This window comes from Apteryx mantelli, chromosome 3 (genome assembly GCF_036417845.1).
Source record: "Apteryx mantelli isolate bAptMan1 chromosome 3, bAptMan1.hap1, whole genome shotgun sequence".
NCBI classification, from domain to species: Eukaryota; Metazoa; Chordata; class Aves; order Apterygiformes; family Apterygidae; genus Apteryx; species Apteryx mantelli.
The window spans coordinates 64,940,701-64,960,136 of record NC_089980.1 but is presented as its reverse complement, the minus strand read 5'-3'; the positions used below and the strand labels follow the sequence as shown (position 1 = coordinate 64,960,136).

General features: G+C 35.6%; 1 protein-coding gene across 4 annotated transcripts in view; it reads right to left on the bottom strand.

Moving 5' to 3' along the window:
- The window catches only part of STXBP5 (syntaxin binding protein 5), a 129,193-nt gene that overhangs the window by 59,620 nt on the left and 50,137 nt on the right, over positions 1-19,436 (bottom strand). For all 4 annotated transcript variants that reach the window (XR_010883737.1, XM_067293542.1, XM_013945418.2 and 1 more), the window contains exons 7-9: positions 17,346-17,429; positions 5,718-5,841; positions 4,176-4,254 (exon numbers count right to left, since the gene is read on the bottom strand). Coding sequence is in view for 3 of the 4 variants with exons in the window: in XM_067293542.1 (XP_067149643.1) it covers positions 4,176-4,254; positions 5,718-5,841; positions 17,346-17,429 (287 nt within the window). In the remaining variant the exon portion in view is untranslated. The remainder of the gene's footprint in view (positions 1-4,175; positions 4,255-5,717; positions 5,842-17,345; positions 17,430-19,436) is intronic.

The following is a 19,436-nucleotide window of genomic DNA, read 5'->3' as shown; positions in this document are numbered from 1 at the left end:
TGTGTAGTCAGCCAGAAAGAGTAACACAGGTTTGTATATGAACTTTTTTCATATTTGCATGAAACCATGGATGTACTACAACACGAGTTCTGTGTTTTCTAACTAAATACTTAAATGAAAAAGTTGCCTTGTAATTGTGATATATATTAAAAGGTTACTGCACATCATTTTTTTAGTAGAAATGCATGATTAAAAAAAAAATCTAAAAATCTTTGTACCTTGCATAATACATGATTTTGACCCAACTTTGTAGTTACATTTCTGCCTGCTGGAAACCATGGAAAACATTTAACAGGAAATAGTGCTCAACAGTTCCTTGAAGGACTTCTATATAGCATTTGTAGTAGCTGCTGATATACAAGAGATTCCTCTTTGAAGTGGTTCCACTTCAGTAGGTATTGAAGCAATCTCTTTGTATCAATTTGCACATCAGTTAAATCTGTAAAATCACTGTGGAACACCGCAAAAGAATTACTAAAAAGGGGGAAAATGTTTCTTTGAAAAGATAACTATTTTCAGAAAAAAGATTAAATCTTGCAGTGAAAGATTAGTGTAAGAAAACTTAATACAACACAGATCAGAGGCTTAAAATCCTGGAGGATGCCTCTGCTCAATTTTAGAAGAAAATGGATAAACCTGAGTCAGTCTCTGGCAATTTGGATGTGAGGGAGCAGGCCATTCGTACCAGCTGGCTTTTTTTTTTTTTCCTTCAAACCATGGGTGAAAGATCTTCATTCAAATCTACCATGTATCTACTTCTGCAAATTGTCATAAGAAGTTAATCTCTAGTAATATTGGTGGCAAAGATTTGAAGAGTTAGTTTAGGACTGGAAGTCTTAAAAAAAAAAGTAGCAGAGATAAATTGTAAGTTCAGTCTGGGAAGTGTGTTTTGAGCTGACAAGCTCACACAACAAAATTGTAATATTTGAACTAAATTAATAAATCAGTAACTTTGATGCATCTGGAGACCTTCTCATTATTACTCTTGTAACCTCTAGGTCCCAATTATATACATTAATCTTGCTAATGACAGCTGCATTGGCTACTGACAGAATACCCTCTTTGATTATAATTACAGGGAGACTTTGAGCTGTAATTCCTATTGCACAGAGCCACAGTATTGGGTAGTTTTACCATGGTGGTAAATCAGATACTAGGCCTGTTGTTGTACCAAAATCTAGATTCACTTCAACTGTACAACTTGACCAAAACCACCATCAACTACTGAAAATTATTGCTCTGAAAATGAATGCACTATGTCTATCACATTATGATATCAGAAGAAGTTGAGGAACGTCTTAGGCACTTTTTTTTTTTTTAAGGTATTGCTAGAGTAAATACTGAGGGACTGAATCTAAGGGTGGGAAAACAGTGTCAGAAAGCTCAAGTGCTCCTCCTTTGGATTCACTTTAGACAGAAAAGTATGCTTACAAGGAAACATGAAAACCATTCATGAGTTCAGATGGAAACCTACTTTTGGAACACTGCTCCACAGAGAAATAGAATGCTTTAGGTGACCTTAAATAGTTGGAGAACAACAGCATTATGCCCTGGGATTGGATAATTATGCCAGTTTGCACAAGGGCTATACCAAGAACTTGCCTTTTTGACCCCCTGGCCCCAATACAGGAGGGCTGGCTAAAGAAACCATTCTACAGATATAACATTCTCGCAGAAAATAAAGCTGTAGACATACAACAGTTGTAAGGCAAGCACAACTTTAGCTTCAGTAAAGTCTTCAAAGCTATCTGCAACAGATTAAAAAACAAACTCAAAAGATAAATAGGAAGTCTGTAAACACTGGGAAACAGCTCATGTCCTCCCGTTTTCTCCCCTCCAGCTTCATAGTACAGAGAATAAAGCAAAAAAGTGAGAAGGGATTAACAGAAGCTGCAACAGTAGAAAAAAAAAGTGCCTGTAGCTTCTACTACAGGTTGCAATCAGTTATGTTATTTCCTTGTATGCGGTTCTTGTCACCTTTTCTCAAAAAAGGGTCTTTATTAGAATTAGAAGCAGTAAAGAAAATGATTACAAGGAAGACTATACACTGTGAAATGGTTTCCACATGAGGAGATACTAAAACACAAACATGGGCTGCTCTAGATAAGAGAGGAGCAAAGAAGGAAGCAAAGATGGTAGGAAGATGTTAGAGTTCTATATAGAGCATGGAAAAAGTGAAGAGGTAATGGTTATACGCTGTTTTTCATAATACAAGAAATTAGGTTAAATAATTTAAATATGCACTATAGTAAATGGCATATCTTTTAAACATGCTGTATGATTTTTTTTTTTTTTTTTTGAAGGACACATAGAGCAGACAAAAGCAAAACTATTTGCTTTGTTTCTTGTATTCTTTGAGTAGACTAGAAAAAACTTTGGCCTAGTCCAGGATACACATTTTAAAATAACCTCAGCTGCCCTACAGAGGTTAAACAAACCACAAAATTGTGTCATTTCCACAGCTAATCAATTTCAAGTAGTAAAGAGAAAATGATATAAATCTTAAGCTTTGAAAGGTAACTCATCTTTGCTTTAAAACTTCTGTAATAAGACAGCACTACTGGACTGAAAATAGAAGCATGAACTGAAGTACATGTAACAATAAATGAGTGGATATTTCCAGTGCACTGCTTCCACACCACAGGGCAAATTCTGTTATTTAATATTTCTTATTAAAGAAGAATATCACAACAATTATAAATTTAGAAGTACACTGAAGATGAAAAAAATAAAGAGAAAACATCAAATTGAAATACATCAAAACTGTCAGTTTGTATGAACACTGGAAAGTGATGAGTATAACCAAAAAAAGCCCATACTAGGACAGTAGGCCCCCTCCCCGCCAAAATATATATTCTTAGACATTGCACTAGAACAAACTCCTTTCTAAACTGTACGAAAACTCAGTTTTCACATTACAGTATTATAATTACATAAGGCAAGCTTCAAAAAAATCTTCTCCTTCAAAATGACTGTTCATAACAGAGGGCTTTCGACTGCAGAAATTGTAAACTGAAACTTGCTAAAGTTGAGGCTACCTTTTAGGCTACCTTTCCGTTATCTCTACTTTTATTTAGGCCAGCTTTTGACATTTCAGTTGAGTTCTCTGCTCTTGAAATATCCTGTTGGTTAAAAACATTGAATAACCACTGCTGAAAAGAAATGTGGACAGATGTAGATTGCTGCAAGTAAAATATGATTTTCCAACTGATACTAGATATTAAAATATCTGGAAACTAGCCACAGTCTTAAATTTCTATTTACCTCACTTTAGTAAACAAAATACAGCTATTGAAATTACCCGTATGGGTATAGTCATATATAGTAGAAGCCTATATTACATCAATTAAGTAGCAATCTTCTACAGATTTGAATGCCTGGAAAGTAAACCAATACATAAAGCCAAAAAAGTTAAAGAAAATAAACAAAATAAGTCCAGAAAAATTCAACGTCTGCAAACAGCTGAACAGGTCACCATGTATACTTTATCTTTATATTGCACCTTTTATCCAACCGCTTTAAAGTATTTTAGAACCATAAAAAAAAAATTCCATAGAGCACATGAAATCTTGCAAGCCTAATTGCAGTCTTGGTAACAAAACATGCTACTTGAGATACAGCAATTCCATCAGAGCCTCTTGTTGCAATTACAGCTTTGTTACATTCTCAATGGGCATAATTAGGCACAATTCACTGCACAGATAACTGTGTTCCACCAGAAAATCTTCTGTCAGTAACATTTTTGGGGCTGCAACATGTGTTCAGAATTTAGAATATTTGCATCAGGCCATTATTTGTTGAAGTTCAGTTTTTCAGGTCTCTGAAACACTTAGCTTCTGTGCTGTCAGGCTTTTTTTCTTTAATAATCAATATTCTCAGCAGACTGGGCAAAAACATACCCAAGTTATTTTTAGTAGCATGGAAAAAGCATGTAGACAGTGCATTAGCAAACAGTATCTTTAACTAAGTTAAGGTTTGTGTTTAGTAACTTGTTCACATATGTTTTTGCAGCTTGTTCAACAATACCTGCGACCTACCAAAATTATTTCTGCTGTTTTACCATAGCTCAGTGCCATCAGGGTACATATCCCCAACAACTGGGAGACACAAAGGATATTCTCAGAGTACTGTATTTATTGTTTGCATGTTAATTTCATATTCAAAACAAGTCTTACCCAGCTCTCGCTGTTTTATATTCCACCTTAAGGATAGGTTTGCAAGGTTCTGGCTTCTTTCCATCCTTCAGCTGCTTTCCTAGAGTAAATTATTTTCTTATATTAAACTTAAAATTCCATAACATGAAGACAAATTATGAAATTCCCTATGCAAATTACAAAACAGAACATTCACACAAAAAGATATTTCACACCTCTAACAAATACAGAGTATGCCTTGAAATAATATCATTGAGGATCTGCTGACACTACCAGCTCATAAAAAAAAAACAAAAACTGAAAGTGCTAAGTGTTGTAGAATATTTGTTTTAAAAATAAAATCCTCCTCTAAAAAGTCATTGTAAGTATCACTGGGAGATTTAAAATCTCTCTCATGTCTACTGTTCTGCAATTAAAATTGCTCAACTTACAAGTAAAGTGAGTTTTATTCTGACTGGCATCCTTACGAGCCAAGACTTGAATTTGGAAGCAAATTCTTCCTTTACTGTGCACTATATAGTAACTAAAGCTTCTACAGATTCAATTTCCTATGGACACAGTAGAAGTTAAGAGTATGGTGTAAATACATATCCTTTTCATCTGTACATTCATCAAATTTGATACAACTATAAAATTCTGCAGAAAATTTAAGTTGCAGCCCAAGATCAAAATATAAGTGATTATTAAAAGAGGCCAAAGCATAATAAAATAAAGTTAGTCTTGCCCAACTAATCTTACTACCCTAGTAAGAGTCAGTTTTTATTTTTTGACTGCTACAGGACAATAAAATATCCACTGCTTCCTCTTTCCACTCTGGACAACAGGGTCCATAGCCAGCGCAGTAATCAGAGACTTGCTGAAGGCTCAGACAGATAAACTGGAAGGCTTAACTAGAGCATCTTTTACTGTAACTGTAGCCCACAGATGATCCTCACACTTAAGAGTCTGAGGACTGCTGACACACATGATCTAAACACATGCATACCAGGTAAAGCTGACTTTTTTTTTTCTTTTTTTGGAAGAGCAGCAACATACTTCATGCAAGAACAACATGTAATGCTAGTTTCCTAGACCAAAATTAATGCAATTTTTTCTGAGAAGTGGGAACATCTTACCAGATGCTACTCTTATTCTGTTACAAGCCTTTCCAAGAATTTATATGGTAATCTACACATTTGTACATGAAACAGACACTTGCTTATAGGTATTTTAAGCAACAAATGGGACTGTAAGGTCAAGCAAAATGCAGGCCCTGCAAAATATGCATTAGTTAAAATTAAGAACAATGCCATAATTTGAAGAACCATCATATAGTTCAGAGATTTAGATAACACTGCACTGGTTTGTACTCTCTTATTTCATAATGGCTTGGGGTTTTTTTTAAATGAAATCCATCAGAAGTTGATACAACAGAGCTAAAATATTTTTTTTTGCAGTGAACAAGTAGATTTTAAATACCTGGTTTTGTAAAAAAAAAATGTTTTTATTAAAATAAGTGTAAAATACCATTTTCTGCCTGTTTTAAGAGCTGTCAAACACAGTGGGTACCTGTTTTCATCTTACCATGTGGAGTGATTGTCTGGAATGGTTTGGCAGGAGATTTTACATTCCATATGGTCAAGGTACCATCTGAGTGACTGCAAATAAACTGTTTTCCTTCATGATGCCAAGCCACAGAGTGGATAGCCTAGGCAAGAAAGAAAAGAAAAAACAATAGAAATTCAGTATCGTTTCATTCTTACTGCTTCCTTGAAGCCATAGACAGCAATAGGAAATGACTGGAAGTACTAAGTACATACATACGTACATACATATGTACATATTGCTCTTAATATACATATGATTAGTTTTCAGTGCAAAAGTTCTTCTTTCAGACATTCTACTGTCTTGACCGTATCGATGTGCTCAAGGGGTAAAGAGTCCTCCTCAGAATGCAGTAGTAAAGTACTTTTCAAAAACAGGTAGCATGGAGAGAATAACTGCAAGCACTCATTTGGCACAAAAATTTTTATTATTGGGAGAAATATGCTGTCTGTATAAAAAAGAGCCACTTGATGGAATTATTAAAATCTAATGCTGCAACAGTTGTTCTGAGATACAGAAAATTGCAGGAAGCTACCATCAAATCTTTGTACAAATGGAGAAACAACTTTGGATTTATAAAATCAAGAAGGGAATGATTAGCCATGCCACATGAAACAGCTAAAGACGACTAAATGAAATTTAATTGCTGCCTTAAGGCCAGAGAAAGCTAAATAATGAAGTGAAGAGTTCAGACAAAGCAGCAAAGAGATTAACTAGTAAGTATAAAAGACTTTGGTGCCATTTTTGTTTCCAGCATTTCTATTATACATGAAAACATTATCAATCCATTAGATGATGTTCAAGGGAATTTTAGTTATAACAGGAAAGTGTCAATAAATAATGAGAACCCAAAGTACTTTTCTATTGCCCAAAAGGTGCATGAGAAAATATTATCCACCAGCAATATTGAACTTTGATTCTACTGAGAAGGTAGTTTTGCTTAATACTTACTGTAAAGACATTACCCTAGGTAAACTGAAAGCAGGAATTGAATAGACGAATGCTGATGGACAACACAATCCCATCCCTTGAATACCCTCAGTAGAGATCCTGTCTGCAAGCTGGGACAGGGCTTAGGCTCACCCCAACTCCTCAGGTACCCAGGGATCTCCTCTGCAAGGAAACCTGGGTGTGTGAGCAGTAAGGAACCCTACCTAGCACTAAATTACCAGGTGAAGTGTAAATCACAGAGGACAGGTCTAAGCTAGTTTTGCCTAAATTGATTATATATAGACCAGATCTTCACGTTTAACAAAATTTATACAGAAAAAACAAGACAGCTTCCAGCAATGTGATTAGGAGAACCCGGACATTCAATGACAAGCAAAGGAAAATGACTATTATATACGACTGCAGAGTCTCCAGTAAAAATTTTTCAAATGAAAAAAGGTATTCATCAGGATATCTGCAAATTACAGATCAACTATAAGTTTAACATTTGTCCTAGTCAAATTTTTATCTTTTTCCCTCTGGAATCACTACAGATTTTGTTAGAGGACAGATTTGGTATAGCAAAATTGCATCTATACATACATAGCTCAGAAACCTAGACATCTCCCATGAAATTACCTAGAGACTTGAACTGAAATAGCATTGCTCATTCTGTCTGTAAGATAAGTCTTTATTAGCAAATAAAAGCAGGGATTATAAAAGCAGTTTTGTATAATTTAATCTTGAAGAATTGTTTTTATTTACCACAGTAGAACCAAATAATCTTAGGTTCCATTTCAAAAAGCTCACTTCACTAAGAAGTCTATATTATGGCTAGCAATACAATGCAAGAAAAGCATGTTTTTAATATTCTCCCATAGGGGGTCTAACCCTGACAACAGTAAGCAGCTCCTACAGTGCAGATGGAAAAGTTTTTGATATGTGTTTGTGTAGAAACAGGCCTTAAGAACCTATAACAAAGCAAACTATAGAAGGAAGCATAGATCTATCAGAACTGAACAAGGTTTTTCTGTTTCTTGAAAAATGAGGTCAAGAAGTAGAGAAATACAACTACCCATTATTGTTGAAGTGGCATTAATGCTTATGAACATAAAAGATCTGATAAATGGAGCACAAAGAACAAGGATGATTGCTGTCACTTAATTTCTGCGAGGAACCTGATGGCGTGGAAAGAACACTGAAAAAGAATAATGAGGCCTTTGGCTTTATGGCTGTCTATTGCCTAGTTTTATCGAGCATCTGGTTACATTTACTGATGCAGTTAAATACTATTTAATGCATACCAGGGATGTTTTATTTATTTTTTAAATAATTCAACTAAAAATTCTCTGGGCAAAGTATGATAAACTTTGCTACAGAGCACCATTCTTTGATATTATACAATTCGCCAAACTTTTTGTAAGCCTGAGAAACAACATCAAAGACCTGTAATTAGCTGTAGAAGAATCTCTAGGTATAAAACAGGCTAGTATATTTATAACAACAAATCAGTTACAGTGAAAAGAAATGCAGTAACTTTAAGTGTTAGTTAGCAGGTATCAACAGCTTCAACCACCAAAACAAAACTGATAAACAGAAATCATCCCAATGCTCAAGAGCAAAGCTTTGGACATTTTTTCCATGGTTAGTGTTTGTGCTGGAATTTGAAAGAAAGCATAGCATTTAAGATAGAAAAATATGACAGAACCCACCGAGGCTGCAAAGCTGTACCTAGGTTCTCTGACACTAAAAAGACCCTAACAGTAATATATTTTTCCAATACACGGTACCCTTTTGGCACCCAAACACAGCAGTATGCTTAGATCAGCCAGGGCATTTATTCAACTGTACTCAACATTTTTTTGTGGCATATATCACTGGTCACTTGGACCCCGAACAGACAATAAACTCTTATCACAAGATTACACACTGCTACCATGGGGAACTGTTGCTATACTCAGGGCACAAGTTGTTTGCATCCTGAAGAAGAACAGTCTGCACAGGCTGCCCCAGGCCTGAAATGACTTGCATTCCAAACACTTCTGTTTACTAGCGTACCCTGAACACTGGGAATTTGTACAAGTAACTTGTATATGGAATGCTCCATAAAAAAGTAAATTTAAAGATTTAAAGCTAATTATTATAGCCAAAGGTTTCTTACTAAAAGTAATCCTAATACCTTTCACTTTGATTCTAAGTTAAGGTAGGCGTTCTGGGCTATATGACAAGGTGGTTTCAAATTTTTTTCTGAGGCAGTTGCATGTTTTGCAGAAAAAAATTAATCAATTTTCACTTTTTCTAGCAATAAAATCAGCATGATTAGATTGACCGTCCTGTCAAAACTTAACCAAAAAATGTAGACACTAACCATCCTAGAGTATTATGTGGAGACAGGCTGTGCACACAGGAAGCCTCACATTCACCAGCTGTTCCAGAAGCATTATCCCTTGTGGAAGCATGACTGCTATACTGCCTGCAAAGAAGGTGAACATTTCTGATTTTCAGAGGGAAACATATTTCTGCAATGTCTGCAACAGTTAGCTGAGTGAGACTGGGGGATTGTAAGGCACAAGAACAAATGAGAAACTGCACAAATGAGAAACTGAAAAAGTGATGGGAAAAAATTAAAAGCATTTTTATGCAAGTCTCCTGTAGAAATGTCTTAAAAATAGCAGATCACTGTCTTTTAAAGATATTTATTTTTAAATTGTTTTTAAACTGTTAAAATAGATTGTCAATATCCCTAGAAATCAGTGTGATTTCTTGGTTCTTCAGATAAATTAATTCTAAAAGACATTCTCTATGTATGGTTTAAGAGCTAAATTGATCCACAGAAACTCAAGCTTTGATCTTATCGTTCACCTGCTATTGGGGGGTTTAACTGTTTCAGTTCATAAAATACCATATACAAAAAATCCTTTTCTTTCAAATTCCTACACACTTATTTTAATCCTACAGCTGATAATATGCATACCATTTCAGAAAAACCTGAGGCCACTCTTCATATCCTATTTTCTTGTGGGACAAGACATGCAGAAATACACAAATACTTTGATTTGAATACAAAAGCTATTTAGTTAAGCAATTTTATCCCTGTTTCTATAAGACTTAGTACTAGAGAAGAACACATTATGCTAATACCAACTTTATACTACTGCAAATACAACTAAAATACAACTGCTACCACTCAGAACAAATCTAGGTAAATTTGCATTTTTTCTTTTAAATGTGCTTCCTTGCTTGCTTTTCAAGTGTTGCAGATCTGTGTTGACAAGATGTCCTGCACTCATGCACCAGAATCAAGGAAAATTCTATTTATTATTCTTTGGATTTGACTGTGATTCTTTATTCCTTTATGTAGTTAGTTGAACTTGGAATATATTGTGTATGACTGCTCAGGCTCATCACAGGAGCTTAGTTACTTTACAACTAACACTGCTTACCCTAGCCTATTCAGATTTTCCTGTCCTATTATGATAGTACTCCATTTACTGCATGGAGATGACAGTATTTTCTAGTAAACTTGAATGGATGACAACACTGATTCCTTCTGCACGGGTTTACCAAAATATTCAAAGTAAGCACAGTAACATAGGAATATCTATGCCAGCTATCCTGTTAATAGCCTAAAATAGAAAGGGGAAAAATATGCTGCAAGGAAAAACTAATAAGAATGCTGCTACTGAGACTTAAAATGTGGTATTTCCCATGAAGCTCATTTTAATGCAGGGAAGTGTGTAAGGGCATAATGACTGCGCAGACACGCTTGGGTTTCCAGCAAGTCATAGATCAGGATGTTTTGGTTGTTTTTTTGTTCGTTTTTTTTGTTTGTTTTTTGTTTAAATCCCATGGACTACTTTGATATGTTTTTAATGCTGTAAAATAATCTCTTACATTCAGCCATGTACCAAAAGATTGAGCCTAAAAATAGCAATCTATAATACATTTGCTGAGTTAATGCTATCAAAGCTTAGCTTAAGCCAGAATAAGCAAAATACTGCTTTAAAAATGGACTTAAAAAAAATTCTAGTTTTCAGAAGTTGCACTTTTTATTATTTAGAAACCAATTCATATTTGAGAAATTTGTTTTATTTCTTTCCTGATTGCAAATATAGAATGGGAAACATTTGCACAATAAAGTGTATTTCATGTGAGAAATACATTAAAATGTTTTGTAATTACAACTGTTTCAAAAATTCCTCATGTTTAAAGTTCTAAGCCTCCTTGACCGTCAGGAAATTCTGAATGAAACCAAGCAGGAAGCTTAAAAAGCTGTAACAGGATTCAGCTTCTTCCCTGAGGACACTGCACAGCTATCTTGCCATAAACCTCTGATCATGCAGGAAGTTTGGTCCTCCTTGTTTCATAGCAGAGGATGACATTTGGACCCCTGGACACTTTTGACCTTCCGAGTCAAGAAGAGTTGCATCAAATGCTGCTGGCAGATTGCTGCAGGCACAGTCCCACCACTTACATGTTCTGAAGACCAATGCCAACTAAAAAAGGATGACAATGGAGAAGGCTAATGTAATGGCAAGGTTCCTAGGAAACAACAATCTTTATGATATTAATATGCTTGGCCATCCAGTTCACAACACCTGCTGCCTAGTCACCCATCAACAGCCACCATCATTTAAAAAAATAGGAGAGAAGTGTATGTGCTTTAAAATGCTGCTACTGGGAAGAGACTGTGCACTTGGAAAGGAGCCAGCTCCTGGCTCCTAACAGAAAGGCAAAGCAGGTAGCTGGCATGCAGAAGCGCAGTCACACTGCAGAGCCCAGCTATGTTAGCGATAATCTCGGAAAGCCCAGCAGCAGCACCCATCATGCCATGGGTAGAGCACAGCAATCAATTAACAGGGATAGAGTCAGTGATCAACTTTGCAATGACTGAGTGGTGATGGATTTTACCAGACTGGTGGGGCTACATGGTGAACTAGTGCCAGAAAAATTATCCGTATTGTGATAGGGTCAGAGCCAAAGAAAGTTTCCCCAGAGCTAATGAGCAGGCCTGATTCACTAAGGGAAGTGACTCCCACACACTTCAGGGGTCTGACTGGGCAGCATAGTCAGGAAGAAAGGTGTGGACCTTTCACCAGACAGTATTTCCCACATCTGATGAGAAGTCCTGCACTAGGAGTTTTCAAGTGTGCCAAGACCGGAGTAAGTTGTTTTCTTCTTATTAGTTGTCAACTCCACGATCAGAAGAGCCTTTCATCAAGAACATGTGATGAACCAAGAATAAAAGCCCTTTGCTCCTACCACAACAGCAGAACATCAAGTGCATTACCCTCTGTAGAAGAGGCACCTGAAACGTATCCGTGGATGGAATACAGCCCCTCCAGCCAGCATATGAAAGAAGCCTTGGGAAAAGTCACTGAACCAGGAAATCAACAAGAAACAACAGCTAGAGAAATTTTATGCAGAGAGGTATTCAAATTTAAGAGGTTTGCTAGCAGGAAATGAAATGGCAGCGAGCAGTCTCTGCTCTGTGCCACACTTCGCAGAGCAGAGGTAATCGCACGAGATAAGGCTTTATTACACCAACATGTGCTCTCTTGCATAAAGAAAACTGCTATATTGCCAGAAGATTTTGCTAAGTTGTCTGATGATTTTTCTCGAAATTTAAGTCTTCACGTGTAATGGATCTTTCCAAGAGAAGGAGTATGGGGAAAAGTGGAAAAGAGTTAATTCCAGTACTATGACTTGCTTTGTTGCCATGTAGCCACAGCTACTGATGGAAGGATGTTGTTGGGGTCAGGGTAAAATTGCCTCTTTGGGCAGCAATGCAATCTTGCATTAGATTAAGCCAACTAATCTTACCAAAGCTCTTGGTAAGATGTCACAATTACAGTAAGTATTGCAATATGTCATGCTAATTATTATTGGGGGTGGAAGGTCAGAAGGAGCAGAAAAAGGAATGAATATTCCCACCAATTTTTAGGCTCTTTAATTATAAAGGGAGAAGAGGTCTTAGCTCTCCAGTCAACAAGAAAAACATGTTTCTTCCAGAAAGCCATTCAAGAGGAAGCTTAACTCTACAAGTTGAATGGCATTACATCTTGGCTATAATATTCTTGTAAAAATACTTTGTTTACTTCTGTAACATATATCACAATCAGATGGTGTTGCATCTTTTTGACCAATGTATTTTAACTCTGAAGTCAGTATTACATGCTACTATGAAAAATATGATCATGTTTAGTAAGAGAATGAAACTGTCAGCCTCAAAAATATTTTAACAAAATTTAAGGTGCATCAGTCAAATTTAACATGGACACAGATAAGTTATTTCTGCCTAAAATTTTGCCTGTTGTACTCTTCTCTTACTTATAACCCTGGTTAGTTATAACCTCCTCTGTGCCCTGTTCAATTCATTCATGATCTCCCCTGTTTCTGATTTTCCATTCTACTTTAAAATCTACACAACTGTACTAGTCTGTGACTGAAAAAAATTATTTGCTTACTATGCACATATAGACATTTCCTTTTTGGATAAATTATTTGAATTGATAAGTTATTGAACTAGAATGAACAGATTTACTATGTTATTATGAAAATTCCAATACTGGTGGCCAGTAACTCATTTTTTTCTTAATATCAGTTATGGTGTTACCTGTCTGATACTCAGAAACTCAGGTTATTTACCTTTCTACAGTGCCCTATTTCAGTGTTAAGCAATGGAGAAGGCTTTTCTCTTTTCTGTTAAGGAGACTGCCCATAAACACTACCTGAGTTTTATTATTTTGAAATATTATTTTATAATTGCAAAATGCAATAATGTAAACTTTTTTCTACATTTCTTAACATTTAAATTCACTTATTAGAAACTCTGCCAAACTGCTGAAAAGCAGGAGAAGCAGTACATTTATATAGACCATTAGTTAGCCAGCACTGTTCACAACATAATTAGAATGATAACACTATGGAGTTTCATATCCCTTTCACTGACATAAATTGAGGGATTTTTTCCACTTTTGCAGCTAAGTACAAAACTTAGAGGCGTTGAAGAATAAAGTGAAAGGAAGATAGAGGAGAAACGCCACTTCACCCTGGCTCACACTGAAAAAACAAGAGATTGTATATAGTATTTAAACAAATCAATCTTGTCACCAATAACTTTCTGCTTCTTGCTATTCTCTACCATTTCTGTATTTGATAGATCATCTCTTCAGGCAACCAGACCAGAAACAATTACAGCACTCTCTCCAATGGCACCTTTCCTCCAAATGCTTCTACACGTACTATTCAGTTTTGTTTGACAAGATTAACCATTTTATTTCTATGCCATTCATGCCAGAATCCAGAACAGAAACTGCTAACTGTATCAAATCCAAATTTGTAAGGGTCATTATTCTATTCTGCCTTCCCTCTTAGAAGATTAGATCTAAATAACTTGCCCATTGAAGAAGAAACTCCTTGTCATACAACATTAAATGGATGAGAGTCAACAAATTATTACTGTGTATAGTAATTTCTTTTCCAAAGAGAGACTTTTCTTGAAGGATGATCTGAAGGCAGAGAAAAAAGGGTACTTGAATGATAAATACAGCATGATAGCTTTTAAGTGGCAAACTATTTTTATTAGCTTTTACATAAGAGCCAAACTAATGGGTTAACACCCCCCCCCCAAAAAAAAAAAAAAATCTGCAAGACTGAGACCTGCTTTAAGTAAGATTCCAGAACAATCTTTGGATGAAGTCTGGGAATGAAGGTATGTTAATACTCTTTTTTGACTAAATATTGCAATCAGGAAAAAAAGTGTTTTCTAATATTAAAATGCCACAAGTATCAATAAAAATGGTTAGGGAGACATGAAGAGTATGTAATCCCTTGAGATATGATCTATATAAATGGCTCAAAGGAAGCATGTCAGTCATTTCATAGTTTGTCTCAATGTTAAATTTTCAACTGGGCTTAGTTCAGTTCATTCATTAGTTTTATTACGTGGAATTAAAGAGACAAAGCTTACCAGCTGAAGTAAAAGTTGGTATTTGGACAAGTTTATGAAAAACTTGAAGGAAAAATTCTCATCAACCTTACTATACTTTAATTCTCACCAGTAAAAACAGTAAAACTCTTTCAGTTTATCGCATATATCCTTCATTTTTTGTCCCCTACCTAACCATTTCCAACTTACAGTAATGCACATTTCTTTATCAAAGCACCTAACTTCAACTGAGATGTTTCATAACCTCTTTAGCAGTCAAAACCAAAGAGAACAACCAGATGCATTCACCTATGAATCCTATAGGAAATCAAAGATGAAACAGCTGAACTACTAACTGCTGTTTGCAGTCTTTCACTCAAAACCAGCTTGGTACAAGACCAGTAGATGACAGATATGATGCCAGTTTTTAAACAAATGGGCCAAAGGAAATCCTTAAAAACAAAACAAAACAACCACATAGGTTCTACTCTGGATAAATTTATAGAAACTGTAACATAATTTAAAAAATAGTATTAATCAATATATGGATGAGTATAACATTGAGAAAGAGAAGTCAACATGTAAAAGGAAATCATATCCAACAAACCTCTGAAAATGGTAAGAAGCATGTGGCTAATGGAAATACCAATTAAGCTGTTTACCCAGATTTCCAATGGCTTTCAGCAAGGTCTCTTAAAGGAAACTAAACAAAGATAAAAGATCCTTGAACAGATGAATAATTGGTTAAGGCATCAGTAAATAAAGCAAACTAAAGTAAAGACAGGCTAGCAGCAATTGGTTAGTTCATGGATGAAGGTAAGTGGCAGAGTCCCTCAGAGATCTGTGCTGCTCAGTTTACTCATAAATAATCTGGAAAAGGAGAACAAGAATACTGAGGTGACAAAGTCCAGTGCCAGTACCACAGCATATTCAAGACAGAGATGAAGAACTGCAGGAAGACTTCAAATTTTCTATTGAATAGCATAGGTAAATGTGAAGTGATGCAGAAGGGGAGGAAAGATTCCAATCTACATAAGAATAAGGGGCTTTGAGCTGACCATTAACACTGAGGAATGAGATACTGGTTTTATAGCATGTAGTTTCAAAGAATTATCTGCTTGATGCTTGCGGCATCAAAAATCTAATCCTGTATTAAGATCAAAAAAGAAAAAGAAAACAAAACTAAGCCTAATTATTCCACAATATAAATCCAGTGTGCCCATGTCTTGAATATAATACATTGTTGTATTTCTCATCTATAAGAGGATACAAAAGAAGAATCTTAGATATTAAGAATTCAGAGAAGAGCAAGAAGAGCTTATAAGAGGTACAGAAAAAACTATAATATGAGGAAAGACATTAGAAAAAGACAATGGAGATATGGAGAAGTGTATAAGACTAAGTGATAGAGAGGAAATGAATTAGATGCATGCGATGAAACCAGAAGGTAGGATAACACCCACAGGAGAGTGCTCTTCACATAACATACTCTGAGGTTCAGATTGGAATTTCTAAACAGAAAGATATCACCAGCTCTGGTGATTTTCAGAAAACACAAAGAAAAACAGCTCTGGAAGCTTTAATGTACAAACAGTGAGAGCAAGCACGTGTGCGAGACAAATATTTAATGTATGGAGACAGAAATGGAGCATTAACAAGACTATCATCTGTGTTTTGCTTTTGCCTTTGTCCATTTTTATTCATCTTCTGTAAGGAAATCATCTTCAACTATACTAACTAGATTTCCCCCTCACTTCAGAGGAGCTCTCCATTCGTAGAGCAAATGCACACAATGTATACTGAGCCAGAGCAAAAAAATACCTGTCTTCTGAAAACTTCAGCAGAAGACTAGGGAAAACATCATGCCCTTTGTAATACAAGGGGAAAGAAGCCTAGCTGGTACTGAACAACGATGTAGACATTTTACAATCAGTTAAGCTATAAAAACATTGATTTTGTGTCATAACTTTAAATACCATAACATGCACATTATGCTGAATGATTTTTCTTAAACTCAGTCTTTCTACCAGTCTATTTTCTCAAAATCAAGTTTTAAGGAATAACTACCATTCAACCATTGTTAAATTTAAACTTCCCTCAGCTTTACTCAAACCTTGTTTTTAACGCACAAAGGAAAGGTTTATTTATAGAAACACATCCTAGTGAGCCAATTTAGTGGTTTCTCTTTAATCTTATTTCAGAATATCTGAAAGATTCCGAAATTACATGGATTGCTACACCATCTTGTTTCAAGTGAAGACTTCAGTTCTTAACATAGGTGTCAGAGTCATACTACTCAGTAATGGACAAAGAGCTGAAAAAAATTTCCTCCCATACAAATTGGTAGAGAAATCCAATCCATGCCATCATTTATTGCAACAAATTTCAACTTAATAAACACTTACTCAGTCTGAAGTTTCTATTATTCAACCCCTAGGGCTCCTTTACATTTAGAGAAAGCTTCGAATACTTGCAATTTCAAAAAAACTATTTATTGATCCAGTGGTGACAGGAGCAGGAGAAGAAATAAATAAAATCTTAAAAATTGTATCTTTAAAATAGCAAATGATATCCTTATAATAAGTAATATAAACACATTTGCATAAATGCTAGACAGTATAGGGGAAGACTGCATACTACTAGTGATTTAAAGAAAGCATTTAAAGAAACAGTTCACTCACAAAAGGAAGAACTATCAAAAGAAAGTGCTACTGCAAAAGGAACACTGACAAAAAAGCTCTTATTACCTCATCGTGTGTGTATCTGTAATCTGCCTTCTTTGATTTCAGATCCCATAACACCACTGTTCCAGATTCAAAGCCAATCAGAAGCTGCAATAATAAGCATAAATATTAAGTCTTTATCCAGAAAAGCAAAAGAACATTGTTTACAATACCTATAGTTCTTGCCTCATCGAGATACAGCATAATATTAGATGAAATAACTGGAAGTTGTGTGAAGACAGAAATTGTTGAGGTTTTCACAGCTTCTCACTATTAGAGAGATGATTTACTTTGTACTTGCTTTGCCCTTCTCCTAAACTTCCAGCTAATACAATGCTAACACAATTGAAACTAATACAATGTTGGAAAATATTTTGCATTTATCTTCAGAAGAGTCCTTGGAAATCCCTTTGAGTCTCATAACGGCCATCACTAAATTCTTTCCTAAAGATATTCCTTTCTGGGTGAAAACGGGGGTGGGGGAGTATGGCATGACACGAGGTGACACACAACTACTTTTTATTCACTAACCTGTGTTTTTGCTCACTGGCATTTGTTCTGCTAAGATTTGCTGGAAGAACACGCTGTCCCTTCCTGAGGTTCTAGGTAACAGCTTATTGTCTGTAAGGAAACTATGTACTATGAACTTTCTCCAGATGTTAATCACAATCAAAAAACCTGTCTAACAGGCTAAGGCGAACATGTCTGCTAAAGCGAAAGCTAGAGAGAAATTAAATAATTTTCAACATCATCTTTTCCCTAGAAGCAAAACTCTAAGCCATTTCTGCAGGGAACAAAGATCTGAATTAACATATTGCTGAGGATCTAAGTTGTTTTGTTTTCCTTAAGTGCCACTTTAGATAGGAAAACAAGTTCAACATAAGGCAGCAGTAACAGTCTTGGTACTTGTTACATAGTAGAAGAGGGCAATGAAGCTTCACCTTTCATAGTAGTAGAGGCTCCTAGCGCTAAGTAGTGCGCCTGCAGTCCCACCTCTTTCTCTCAGCATGGATATACAAAAACGGGCATTTGGCTGCTGGGATTTACTTGATGTTGAAACAACCTATTTCCTGAGAGCAAACAGAGGTGGCCTGAGGGAGTAACCTTCAGGCTACCAGTTAAGACACTGCCCTTGCACACATGCCTGTGTAGTCAGGGATAGAGATCTACATCACTTTAGTCTACTGCTGTCCCTGGAAGTTTTGCCCTGACAGCCTTTTCAGCATGTTAATATTTTCCAGGTCTCCAGTTAATTCTAATATGAAAAATAAAAGAGGTTCTCCTAGAAGCTTAAATATAAAATATTTGCTATATTTCAGTGCTCTACAGCACTAGAATACCCTAAAACATTCAACATATCTAGTAAAAATGTGAAATAGAAAGTAAACTAGTAAAGTGAATACTAGATATTTTTTCCCCACTACACTGTCAGGCATATTATTATTTTAAAATATCTTCCTTATCTTAAGGCACATACTTTATTATTTTCCTATTTTGATTTTAAACATTAGAAAAAAAATCACAATGCATAGCAGTCTAGAGCCTGGGCAAGTTTTAAAAATGTAGTACACAGGAGGTTCTAGCAACTGTACAGCTTTTATTTTTAGCAATGTTTTTCTTGTGAGAAAGGAGAGGAATGTGAAGTCCAATCCTACAACACCGAGGAATGCCATGATTGATAAAAACAAGAAGCCTTAAACTTTAATTGACAATGACTGAGTGGGAGGAGAGTGTGTGGAATACACCAGAACAGATCATTTGTGTTTTCAGAAGTTACCACAGCTTCACTATATTCATTCTAGAGCCCACGATTCTGGAACATGATTCAAACCTAACTCTACAAGGAAAACCATTACAGTTACGCACTTAATTCAATGGGCTTGATCCAAATGCAAAAGATCTACTCATGAAATTCTCCTTCTTAGACAGAATCCTCAGGAGTCTACATTACAAGCTTATAGCTAGTTTGCTATTAAAACGTTCAAACCACTGCCGAGACATTACTACCACTCCCTGAACTTTTCATTTCTACTCACTACTTAAAATGCCAATGTGTCCAAAAAAAAAAAAAAAAGTAAGCAGAAAAATTATATCTGTCCTGCATATAGGGCAGTG